Source organism: Phalacrocorax aristotelis, chromosome 16, assembly GCF_949628215.1.
Source record: "Phalacrocorax aristotelis chromosome 16, bGulAri2.1, whole genome shotgun sequence".
NCBI lineage: Eukaryota > Metazoa > Chordata > Aves > Suliformes > Phalacrocoracidae > Phalacrocorax > Phalacrocorax aristotelis.
In genome coordinates this window covers 9,390,322-9,402,923 of record NC_134291.1, presented here as the reverse complement: position 1 = coordinate 9,402,923, position 12,602 = coordinate 9,390,322, and the positions used below count along the sequence as shown (strand labels likewise).

The window sequence follows — 12,602 nt, the reverse complement described above, 5'->3', positions numbered from 1 at the left end:
GTGAGCTATTGTATCAGAGAGATCTAATCTTCTACTGCTGATTTAAATAGAAACTGAAGACTAGGTGCTTGATGTTTATATATGGAAATAAATTTCCATAGAGTAAGGAATAACAAGCAACACAACAAAAGGGTTTAAGTGATTGTGAGAAAAATTTTGAGAGGGAGAGGATTATTTTCAAATTACAAGGCCTGACATAATGCTAAATTTTGCCTTGAATTAGACGTGTTGTGTATACTTCTCCCATCAGGGAATTAAACTGCCAGAATCAAAGTAGTATTCCCTACAGGACAATTAATTTATATTAAAAATAATACCCTAACTAAAAAACAAACCCAGGGGTTTTAAGTACCTGCTCCCCCCAAAAAAAATCCAACAAAAAACCCAAAACAAAACACAACACACAAAGTGTTTCACAGAGGTCTAGATTCCTTAAGACAATCCAACAAGAGATGCCCCAAATCTGCTTGAGCAAAGCATTCTGCCAAAACCCCCATTTCTATCCCTGCTTTTTATAATACGACGTGGACTGTAATCAGTCTTGCTTCAAAGCTAAGGCAACTAAAATATCCAGATACAAGCATGACTTGTTCTGTAAAACAATGTAAAAATACCTTCTCTTCATCCTTCCTTGAAAATTATAACCAGAAAGGAATTTTTTCTAAAGATTTTACTTTTTTTTTTTTTCCCCCCCATTACTCTCATTGCATGTTAACATCCTCTCTCATTTCTGATGTCCTCTGCTCCTTCTCTCCTCCAGAAGGGAACCAAGTCTCCAAGTCGTTAGCCCATGGAGCACTTAGCATCCCTTATAACCCATTCCTGTCAACTGCTTACTTGCATTGTCACCACAGCACTTCAAACACCAAGACAGGACTGGCAGATACTGGGGAGCCGTTGACATTTTCAACACAGAACTTAGCAGCAGATAACTGCCAAAGGATGGCCCACCATTCCTCTTTCAAAAGTATCCTTTACCTAGCTGTACAAAGGTTATAGGAAGGCTTTACACTCAAGTTGTGTTGGCAGCACCTCCCTTCCACCTCACTCTCCTTTCATTCCTGTACAGCTATGCATCAATGATCACTAACGGGCCTACCCAACTAAACAATAAAAGTCTAAGCTTGCATTTCAGGGATTTTTCTTAGCTCTAGTCTGATCCCGTCAACTTCAGTTGCTGTCAGCAGCAGAACATCATCAGTGGTACTCAGGGGACGCACCTTGTGGTTCAGCTTCATCCAGCGCAGTTGGGTTCACGTACTCTAAAACCGCTTCATGAAGGAAGCCAAAACAAAGCAAGTGGGGATGATCAAAAGACTCACTACAATAGCTCGCTCCTGATGGGAGCTAACACGCTAATGCAGGCAGGCACACCGTTACTGACCCAACACAACTCATTTACTCAGCTGAGAATTACACACATTTTTCCCCTATCCAGGTGGGTTAAGCGAATTGAATCCATTTACCCAGAAGCCAGATGGAGCCAGCGCAAGGGCTGAACACATGCAGTAAATTGGGAAAGGGGTTGAAACAGCAAAAAAAGGGGCCTTCCATTTTTGGTGGTTGCAAGCTCAGTGCAATCTGCTCTCGAATTTCACCATTAGGACACTGCATGGAGTGTTAATTGCTGTTGAAAAAAAAAAAACACTATTCAAGACAGATCTTCACAAATGGGTGGCCAATCTTGGAGAGGGTGTGGAAGGGCAGAGGTCCGAAATCTGCATTCTATACAAATCAACTTTTTAATAGGTTTAACAACATTTAAAAAAAAAAAATCAGATTAACTTAGAAGTCTTTAAATACAAAAGAGCCATTCCTTCCACATGACCTTAAATTTGTTTTATATCTGTTTTTCTAATAAATATGAATTACATGCTCACATGCAGAATCTACGCTTGGACTGAGTTTGAATAATAAAACCATATAATATAGCTTTTCTCAGTGAAAGTGCTATTATTTCACTAAACAGCCAATTATACTTTGTTAAGCAGTAATGCAAATGTTTTGTATACTGTACTAAAACATTATGAACAATGACCACGTATTTAGTCTTGGATATTCAAATAAAGAGTAGGTCAAGACAATACTTTAAACCAGGCCTTCCACTTTCTGCTGAAAGACCTATCAAGCTGCTTCTCTTCACTGGGAAAAAGGGGCACAAGAAATTCTGTGTACTAATACCTGATTTGATCTAGGCTTGGTGATGTCCAAAGCTAATGTAAACATGCTCAAACAATTTCTAATAACATAGATAGGGAATATCTGAGAAGCCACGGGGGAAAAAAAATTAGAAAGAAAGGAGAATATAATGAGGCAAAACTGTTCACTTCTCTTCCTCATCATCTGTCCCAAAGAAGAAGATAAAGAATAAAAGGATAAAAGACAGGGAAAAATAAAGCACTCACAAACACAAAAAACCCTATATAAGAAGAAAAGTTTTAATAACTCATTATACAGAACATTCTATGCTTTGGAAAGGCGAAGGAAAAACATCACATATACACGCCATACTGATTACATTGCTCAAAAGCACTGAAAGATGCTCAAGTGACAATAACAACATCATTTATAGCGAGAACAACATTTGGGACAGAAAATGCCATAAAGGAGAGAAAACTGAACAAGAGGCACACAGAAGAAAAGAAACTGTAGCGCCACAACAGACAAAAATAGCATGGGGAGCAGAGCAGTTTGAGGGAAATATTGTCAATTATTTGCTTCATTTTACAGAAGCGTTAACATGGAAATATTATAATAAAATCATGTTATAGTACACATAGCATGCTGCAGACATCACTAGAAAACCAAGTGCAGTGTTTAAATTTTGAGGGAAATAAGAAAGTGTTATTCTGACTTTTTTTTTTTACTCAAAGTAATAAACTCTGGGATATTTTCCAAGCTGTAAATAGGACAGTATTATGAACATCTGACAATTTCTGTGTACTTTAGAGGATTTCACTTCAAACCTTTGGTTATCACTGTTACCACCTACAGGTCATAATGCTGATTCCATTTGGGATCAAGTGTATTCTTCACAGTATCTGTAGAATGGCATTGGCCAGATCCGTCCACCACAACCTTAGCAAATGGATCAGGAAGTCCTAAGAGGAGGAAAAGAAAAAAAACTAGCAAATGGATCAGGATGTTTTAAAGTCCTGTATCATTGCACTTTTTTTATATATGTATTTTATTTGAAGTTGCCTTTTATCCATAAGGGCCATATTTAATGAACAGGAATAACATGACAAATTAGGCACAGGAAATGTCTAAATTAGCAATTTCATTGATACAGACCAACATAAAGTTGCGTAAGTCAAACACATTGGGGGGGGGGGGGGGCGGAATCTTAACACCTTCATCTTCCTAATTCAGAACTGAGTAAATTCTCAGTCTATGAAGAATTCAATAAAAGGCAGAGAAAATAGATTTACATTCTTCCTATTTTTAAGATTGATTACAGTCATGATTTTGGTTGTTATTGGTATTACAGGAAATCACCTATAACAGGTTATTCTTGCTTTTGAGGTCCACTTTGTTTTCTGCTAGCTTTCTACTTCATTTTCTGCTTAGTACCTTGGAAACACTGAACACAGATTCAGCTGATCAACAAAAATCCATGCAAGGACGGTGCAGGGCTATGCCGGTGAGGACAGGAAAGAAGCAGGACCACAGCAGCCTACTATTAGCTCTCCTGCAACTGCTATTCTAACCAGCCTCTTAACTGACACCAAAAGGGACGGTCCCACCACTAATTCCCCTAAGTCACACAGTCCTATCCCTTTTTCCCATCATACTGAACTAACTCCTCCGTCATCTGCATGCCCAGTGAGTCAGCTGAAGGAACCAAGGCAGTGAAACGTAATTCACATTTTCTGTAGCGCAAGTTTTGCACCAGTTCCCCTTCCTCAGGTGACTCACGACAGAGCCAGTCAAGCAGCAGCGTGGTTCAAGACAAGTGTCAGACAAAGCATGTGGGGATAAAGGCAAAGCACATGGGGAAGGGGAGGAAAAAGAACTTGAGATTTGTGCTTCAGTACAGAAGCACACCACAGCTTTCAAATCTTGAGGGTTTTTTTTAGGCATTATTAAATGTTAAAAACCTGAAAACTTGCCATCAATACAAAAATCCAGATATAAAGGAAGTTTTAGAAATGTCACAAATTACAATATAATTCTGTATCATCCCTTCTTCCAGTTCTTTTCAAAGTTCAGGTCCGATCTTTCGAATCGTTCCTAGCCCCGCCTGGGAGGCAGCAGGCAGGTGATCTGTGCGTGCATGCCTACACGGCCAATAACATTCCTTTCTGTCTCCTTCATCCACCTCTTACCACTTTTTTCAAAACATTATTAAAATTAATTAAAGTATAATTTCAGAGTAGGTAAGTATTATGACATTATTAATAATTAAGATGTACATCTGTCTGCTGGACAAAAAGTTCTTATACGAAAAACATTTTAATAAATGTGGCACTAATTGAAAAACATGTAATTTGCCTGAGCGAGTAAATTTGTTCTCCACTCCCATCAAAAACAGAGAGAGCGTGTCAGTGTTTTAATTATTATTATGAATCTGGGACGACTGTCACCTAAGAAAAAATTAGAAGCCCCGAAATAAAACGGTGTGAAGACAAAGCCCCAAGCCCCCTTAATGCAAATACCTTAATACAATGATCACCTGCAAACACTGATGTACAGAACCGGCATAATATTTAACCCATCTATAAATGTGTAAACCTTTAACAGCTACTTACGGAAAAAATCCTTTTTCACCAAGTTTTTTGCACACAGTACTGTAAGAAAAACAGAAATACAAAATTAAGTTACTGATTCTCAACTTAAAAAAAAAGTTATTTTACCTGTCTGGCATTCCAGAAAATCCTGCTCAAAATAAAATGAATGACCATAAACGAATTGTGCTCCTACATCATACATATTGTCATGTAAAATAATTCCTGAAAGCAGACCCAGAAGCGTCATCTTTCAGCAATTTACCTTTAGGTAGATTATAGTGGAAGTGATATGGTAGTGGTTTCTTCAAGCCATACTTTCACATGCATGGTTTTTTTCCTCCCCCCTCAATGGTTTTGCCAACTGTGTTTTTACCTAGCGAGGGACCCTGGGCCATTTGTAACCAGCTCACCATACAGTGGCTCCAAAGATATGCTTTATTGTAGGAGCTTTTTTCAGGCTTTTTTTTTTTTTTTTGTTTAAATTAAGAGAGGAACGTTTGCATTTGTCAACTAAAAATACCAAGGGGAAAAGAATCTCATATGAGAATAAATAAATAAATGTCAAAGGGGACAACTTTCACATAAAGATGCCAAGGTACACACAGAAGACTTCTCACAAAATGTACTGCTGTTCAACTACATATGCTTATCTATTATCACAGGTTTAGTAAGCAGGAAATATTAGATTCCCCTGTGAAACATTAAAATATTTACTGATAACACAAAAGGATTCTTGGGTAATGAGTGAAAGCATGAATTCCCACAGCTAGTGCAAAACAGAAAAAAGGGGAGGGAGGAAGAGGTATTTGGCTGGAATCAATGCTTCAGAAGACTCCTCAGTATATGATTCCCTTGGCTATGTTTTCTGTGATATTGCCAATATTTATTACTACCAGGAAATGCAAAGACAGAAAAGTACATCCAATAGTCACATCCCATAAGCATCATCTAAAAATTGAACAAAATTGGTCACGCTTTCCCCCACAGAATATCCTCAAACTGATCCTGCAGGGCTACTGACTCTCCAGTTTCTTATACAGTATCTGCCCAAATAAAAGTAAGCCGAGGTAGTCCCTGAGCCTCTCATGCAGATTTCCATGGTCAGGACAGAGAAGCACCACCCTGACAAGTCCTGCATGCTAACAGAAAGTTACATATTTTTCTACATCAATTAAATTGATGTTTTCCCAATTTTGATGTTCATGAAGATGCTGATTTTAGTGAAACTGCTTTCCACTGGAATTCAGTACTGTAAAATCTAGCTAAGACTGTCCTCAGTTCTAACAAGTTTTGGTCCTCCACAAAACATAAGGGGAGACCTATTAATGTCTACAGGTAGCCTTAAAACAGTCCCCTGCACATTGACATATACCACAGGAAAGGTATATATAGGCTCCCAGGAAAGTTTCAGCATATTAGCTTTGGTGCAAGGGGGTGCTAGTAACAATACTGTTAACCTGAAAAAAAGGTGCCTGGTTCCAGGTTGTTATCAGTTGCTCTTTTTAAAATATGGTAGAGGTAAAAAAATTACTTCTCTCCATTCAAACTCATAATGCAACTCTAAAGCAGAGCTCTGTTTAAGGGATTTTCACCCAATTATCCCACTGTAAACAGTCAACAGTAGTAAAATACTAATAAAGCGCCAAATGTTTTAAGTATTTCTGATACCTAGAGTTCAAGCATGTATAGGAAACAGACTGTCACATCACTGCCTGCTCCACAAAACATTAAAGTCCTTAGGATGGTGTAATGAAAATCCAGTTACTAAAGACTTCCATGTGCCCAGCAATTTAAAGCCTACTCTATCCATACAATTGATCAACTGATAACAACTTAAAAAGACATTTAAAGAAACAGATAAGACAAACTTAGAAAAATGCTTCTGCAGTTCCTTAAGATTTTATTACACCAAGAATATCTTCAGCCTGTCAACAGACACCACTCATCCAAGAGCTGAAAGATTACTGCTCACCAGTAGTGGCGAGTGCTCATCTTTCACCTAGTGGTGGAAAGCTTCAAATAAAATAGATGCCACTTTTTAAAATATCTCAAAAATATATAATTATTTGCACAATTTCACCCATTACAAGAAACAGGAAGTGTCAACTCAAGCGGAAGGCTTAAAATCCAGCAGTTAAGTCAAAATTCATCTGTAGCACAGTGAGCCACACAGTATGTTCCTGAAATTGTATTACGTCCAAAGCAAAAAGAGGTTTGACTAATCTTTTGAGAGAAATTGGAAGCTTAACTAATTATAAACACTTCTCCTCAAAATATTAAGCAGGCCTGCCAGTACAATTTAACCAAAGTCTCATTTTTATACAATCGGGCACACACACAACATACAGACTAATAACCGTTTCCCAACAATTAGCCGTGAGTGAACAAACTAATATCCTTGGCTCAAGATTTCCCTCTCTAGTAACCACATTTAAGGAAAGTCAGATGTCAACCCACTCTGGCTTTGTCAGGTTAACAAAACAGGAGAAAGCTGAGCAATCTTCCATTAACAACACCCTCTCTGCCAGGTATCTCTAGGTGAAAAAGCCCGGGTCCCAGGAGCATCAGCTCAATTCTAAGTGAAACAATCTTCTTGGGCACAGAGCTCTAATCTATCTCGGGACTTTTTTTTGGACAAAACTTTTCCCACTGGTGGGAAAAAGTACCAGAGTTTATGCTCCACTTTTCTAACAGTTTCAACACTGTATTAAAACCTATTCTGAATATTCTGATAACCAACTGATTAATAGTTCCTTGAGAATAAAAACTAAGGAAGTTTGGTTTCCTATGGATTTATGTTTTATGGTTGACTGAAAGCCATAGCTGAGGCTTTTCCCGCCGGGAGGGCATTTAGACAGACACTCTCCCACGCAGAGTCTCTCCAGTGGTCTCGCAACACGGGATCTCTCGCTGCAGCTTTTTCCTCTCATTTCAGGTCACTGCCAGGGTCTCCGCTTTACCCAGGCAACCATTCTCATAAAACTCAGGGGACTCAAATCTCCAAGACCTCTATCCTATGTCAAATTTGAGCTAAAGATTCAAAAGCCACAAAGACCCATAGCAAGATTTATTTTCCATGACAAAGCCAAGTTTAAAATGCTGATGGTTCTGGACCCAAACCCACATCGTTATCAGATCTATGCAGTTGCACCATTAATAGATCCTCTGGAGGCACAAGGGAACTGAAGAAGGTTATTTGTTATTTGTACATGCTTGTTTTAAAATATTTTTATTTAAATTATTTTTAAACAGAAAGTTAAGCTATTTAAACTTGCACTGAAGGTCTCTAGAAACCAGAATACAAACCAATGCCTGTATATACTGACACTGGGGGGGGGGCCACAGTACTCTAAGTATATCAAGAGACATTAATGGCTTCTAGTACACTATGTAGATAAAGTATTTGTTACAAAGTATCAGTGAGTCAGTGGATAGCCATGTTTTGTATTTATTACAGAATTCCTGGGTAGTCTACAGAAAAGAGAACATTAATATTCCAATATGAAGGAACAATAGGTATGTGCCAAGACAAACAGGCACGTCAGTCTTACATAGTATACGTTCATTAAATATCTTTTCATCATGCCTTATGATCCCATTCTGACATATGCTACCCAGGTCAGTTCACAGAAACATTAAAAGAGCATAATATTATTAGCTACTAGTCTCCTTCCATGACAATGTGAAGTTCTCAAATACTCAAAAATAGGAATTAAGTGAATCATGTTTGCCAATTTCCTTTTTCCGATTTATTACTCCAGTGACTGATAAAGAACGGTTTACTGAAAAATAATTTAACTAGTGAGAGTAAATGCAAAAATATTTAATATCCCCAAACTCCCGTAAACTCATTTATGTGTTAGCTACTAAAATTTACATGCAATTATAGAGGGGGATGAAATAATCGGCAGAACCCACAAAAAAAATTGAAAGGAACTATGATGATTGAAAATGTGAATTTCATAGAAAGATAAATATTATTCTCATTTTCTGAACTCTTATTCTTTTTGCTAGCTACTGAAGTCCTCTTGTTACAACTGCTTTTTACTTTGGACTCATTTTTTAACAGAAAAATCAAACTTTTTATGATATCAAGCTGTTGTATAATATAGGATACCTTCTATAACATTACGACTATTTTGTATAAGGATTAAAAAGCATGTTTATTTCAGAATCGTAAGTGTTTATAGCACAAGGTCTCCATACTTAAAGGGAAGAACATGACGAACATGAAGTGGAAAGCACGATTGTAGGAAGCCTGCAATGAAAACAAGTAAAAAGCAGCCAAGAGCTGTGAGATTTCACAGAATGACCACATCTTAGACATGATCGAAGAGTCTTCAGTGGCCCTGTTCACCTTCAGTGGTTGGGTAACAGTCCCAGAATGAGTGTTGAGGACGGCAACATTAAGGAAATGTTATCTGAATCTAAAGAACTTGGACATACAAGGGTAGCGATCTTTTATTCAACCCTCATGGGTATTTCCAACCTGGATCAAACTGTTTATAGGCAATTTGTTCACCACATTCTTTCACACCTGCAAAATGGGAATAACACTGCTTTATCTCACAGGTACGTTGTAGTGTTACATTACCTGTATGTTTGTACACCCTCATCTATCTGTTATAATTTACAACAAATTACAAGGTTTAAATGTGTTGTACCCAGCAACACGAGGTACTAGTACCTCAGGGCTACAGCTGTAGGTAATCATATTGGTTTTAAAATTTCTGTATTAAAAATTAATCCTTCTTATGCTATCTTAAGTAAATAGTTTTTAATGTGTATATTGGAAATACATCAACACTGCCAGGAAAGATACAGGAAGACAGGTAAGAAAAAGTAATCACAAATCCATGGAAGTAAGCGTACCAGCTGAAGCAGCAGAAGGAAGCACAGAATCAACACATTTAAAACTCAGTAGGTGACTTAGAAAGAAAACAACCCCCCATTTCATGTCAGACATCTGTAAGCAACCAATACAGTGCCAACAGACAGCCCCGAGTTTCGAGGGGGAAGAAAAGGAGTGGGTCCAAAGCTAAGATTATGTTTACTAATCTTCTGGCTTTTCATGTGTCATCACCATAGAAAAACCAGTTCAGCCTTCCGAATCCAACCAGCAGTTCTAACATTAATTCCTGTTGGTTTTTTTTTCTTCCCCCAAGGGTTTTTCTCCCAGAAAAAAGTTCTTCTTCCAGAACATATGTGACACATGGGATAGCGAGAAGGACAGGCTGCCTATCAATTTTTACCACAATAGTTCGTTTTGAAGACAAGTCTTTCTTCCCCCTACAGAAACACCACCTTTTAATGAAATCCATTAGCACTGCTTTTTGTGATCAGATCCCAGTTGTTTGCATGTAATACGCAGTGCAATACAATCACTAAAATAAGTCCCAGCTGTAGAAACACAATGTTATGCTGTTGCTAAAGTGTGTTGTACTGATAATGAATGGTCGTCTATGCTTTAATCTGAATAAAGCTCCCAACTGCTCTGCCTCTCCTTGCCAAAAATTCCCCTTCCTCCTCCAGACTGTGGTTGCATTCCAATTACACTGCTGATTGGAATGAGCCTGCTTGGGGGAGGGAGAGGGAGGGAGACAAACGAACGCCCGCACACACACCCCTCCTCGCCTTCAGATGGCTGGCCCCGGGACCCAGAAATTGTTTGGGGTGTTTGAACCTATGGCTGACATGACATACTTTTCTCCACGTTGTATAAAACTCTTCCTAAATTTATTTATTTTAGAAAAACGACGGGCAAACAGCACACCATGCACAGGTTCCAGCAGGATAGCTCAGTACTTTAAACATTTCTAACAAATTCCTACTGTTTTCTTCCATTGTTGGCACGCTACCGAGAAACGTACATTTTTCTGCTTGCATTCCCTCCTTGGACCTGCCTAAATTCCCACACGGGAAGATATAAAGCAGGAGGTCTTCAACTATTCATGAAACAAAGAGCTGTAAATAACGCCATACGGATTTGCAAATACAGCTGTTGAGGTAATAACTTACTCAATTAAGGTTCTGAAATAGAACTGTTTATTCCAACTACTTACATTAAATTTTATTTTACAATGAATCTGTCTGAGGATTTTTTTTAGTTTTCATTTCCTTTCAAATTGATTTCTTTTGAAAGGTATTTTTTCTGCAGACGAACAAACTAAGCAACAGAAGACCATCATAAACTAAGAATTTACTTTCAGTTAATGAAATTTATGCATCTTAGAAGATTGCAATCCATTATTGTCAAGAAGGGACACACAAAGATAGGCAAACCTAACAACTACGTGTTTTACAGGTGCACAGGGGCTCTGAGTAAAGGAGGTACTGAAACATGAAATGGGTAAGAATGCAGCAGCTGACCATTATTCTAACCATGATCACTGATCAACAGGAGCCAGAGGGTTTCGTGTTGCACGTAACAATAAAGAGGGCTGCAGCTGTTCCTCTCCCAAATCAGGTCTAGCAATCACATGGATGCAAGGTAGATCAGGAAGCTGAACTGGCTTAACAGAAAATTAACCTTCTGGGGAGATGGATTAGTCTGCCATTGGCTCCAAGAGCTGCCTTGACTGATCCTGCAGTCACACCGCCCGTAGATCTAATGCAAAGGAAGTGGCAGAAGCACATGGCTGCAAAGGAGGGAGGATTAGCCAGACTACCTTTCTGAGGGCAACTTGCAGTTGCGCTGTAAAAGTGCACCCCATACCAGTGAGTTTTTCAGCAATAAAACCAAAATACACCCCCTCATATTTTTGTTTTAACGCAGACTGCTATTTTTTCCTCCTCTGTTGTGCTGTTCTAGACATTTATTTAAAAAAAAAGAAGAAAAAAATTAAAATTGTTTTTTAAAAAGCAGATTGTTGCCATCAGTATACCAAAATAACAACCTAACACCCTTCAGGGTTTCAGAGACACAGTCTTAGAAAATATCTCTCCATCCAAATGTTTACGGCCATTTCCCAAAGCACACTCAGAAGCACGGAATCAAAACATTGTGGGGGGCCAGGTGAACCCAGCACTTCTTTTGCAAGTATACACACAATTGCTTTTCAGGCTGCTCTATTTTACTAACTGACAGCTGCTCTTCTCAAGTCTCACAAAGCACTAGAAATTTAGAATAACCTAATGAGCTCTAAAGGTCATACAAAACATGTAACATGCACTGAGGCTGGCGTGTCCTTCTAAAAAGGTTTAATTATTTTTCCCCAATTCTTTACCTGAAATTCAGTGCTACCCAAAGTAAATCTCTGAACAGCATTCCCTGTAGACCTGAGTGAGATGAAAGGCCCGCTAGCCACCCCACTGCCTCCTCTTTTCTGGGAGCAGTACAGAGGCAGCAGACGCAGAGAGGAAGGTACCATATGACATGCAAGGGAAGCCCAGTTCACCCAAGGTCACTGGACAAACTGATGCTGCTTTCAGACATATTCTACTGGGTTAGATCAAATATAAACACTCTCCACCATCCACTAGGTCCCTGTTTCTGCAGCAGGAAAGCACAGCATGAGCACTGCCTTCTGGAGCAGCCAAGTAACTCTCAAACCAGCATCACTAGCTGTTTCACCTAGGTACCTTTTTCTGATGTGAATTAGGAAAAGCATAACATGATCCCTTCTGCCCCCAGAGCTATGGGAGCCAGGGCAACTTGGAAGGCATGGTAACTGCTTCAAGAGGCACAGCTCTCTTACCACGTAGACTTACAGTTCATACTGGTAGGAAACTAATTTCCAATACTCTTTCAGAATGATAAACCTAGTTTAAATCTAATGCGAATTTAGAATCATGTACCAGTTCTAACTGTCTTACTAGGAACATGCATTAGAACGATTCAGAAGTACTAATGAATTTTTAAAGTGCTATTAA

At 38.6% G+C, this 12,602-nt stretch overlaps 1 protein-coding gene across 1 annotated transcript in view; it reads right to left on the bottom strand.

The window, feature by feature from the left end:
* SMURF2 (SMAD specific E3 ubiquitin protein ligase 2) overlaps positions 1-12,602 on the bottom strand; it is a 63,923-nt gene that overhangs the window by 30,180 nt on the left and 21,141 nt on the right. Inside the window, exons 2-3 of the mRNA XM_075111388.1 lie at positions 4,752-4,790; positions 2,993-3,101 (exon numbers count right to left, since the gene is read on the bottom strand). Of these exons, the coding sequence (XP_074967489.1) occupies positions 2,993-3,101; positions 4,752-4,790 (148 nt within the window). The remainder of the gene's footprint in view (positions 1-2,992; positions 3,102-4,751; positions 4,791-12,602) is intronic.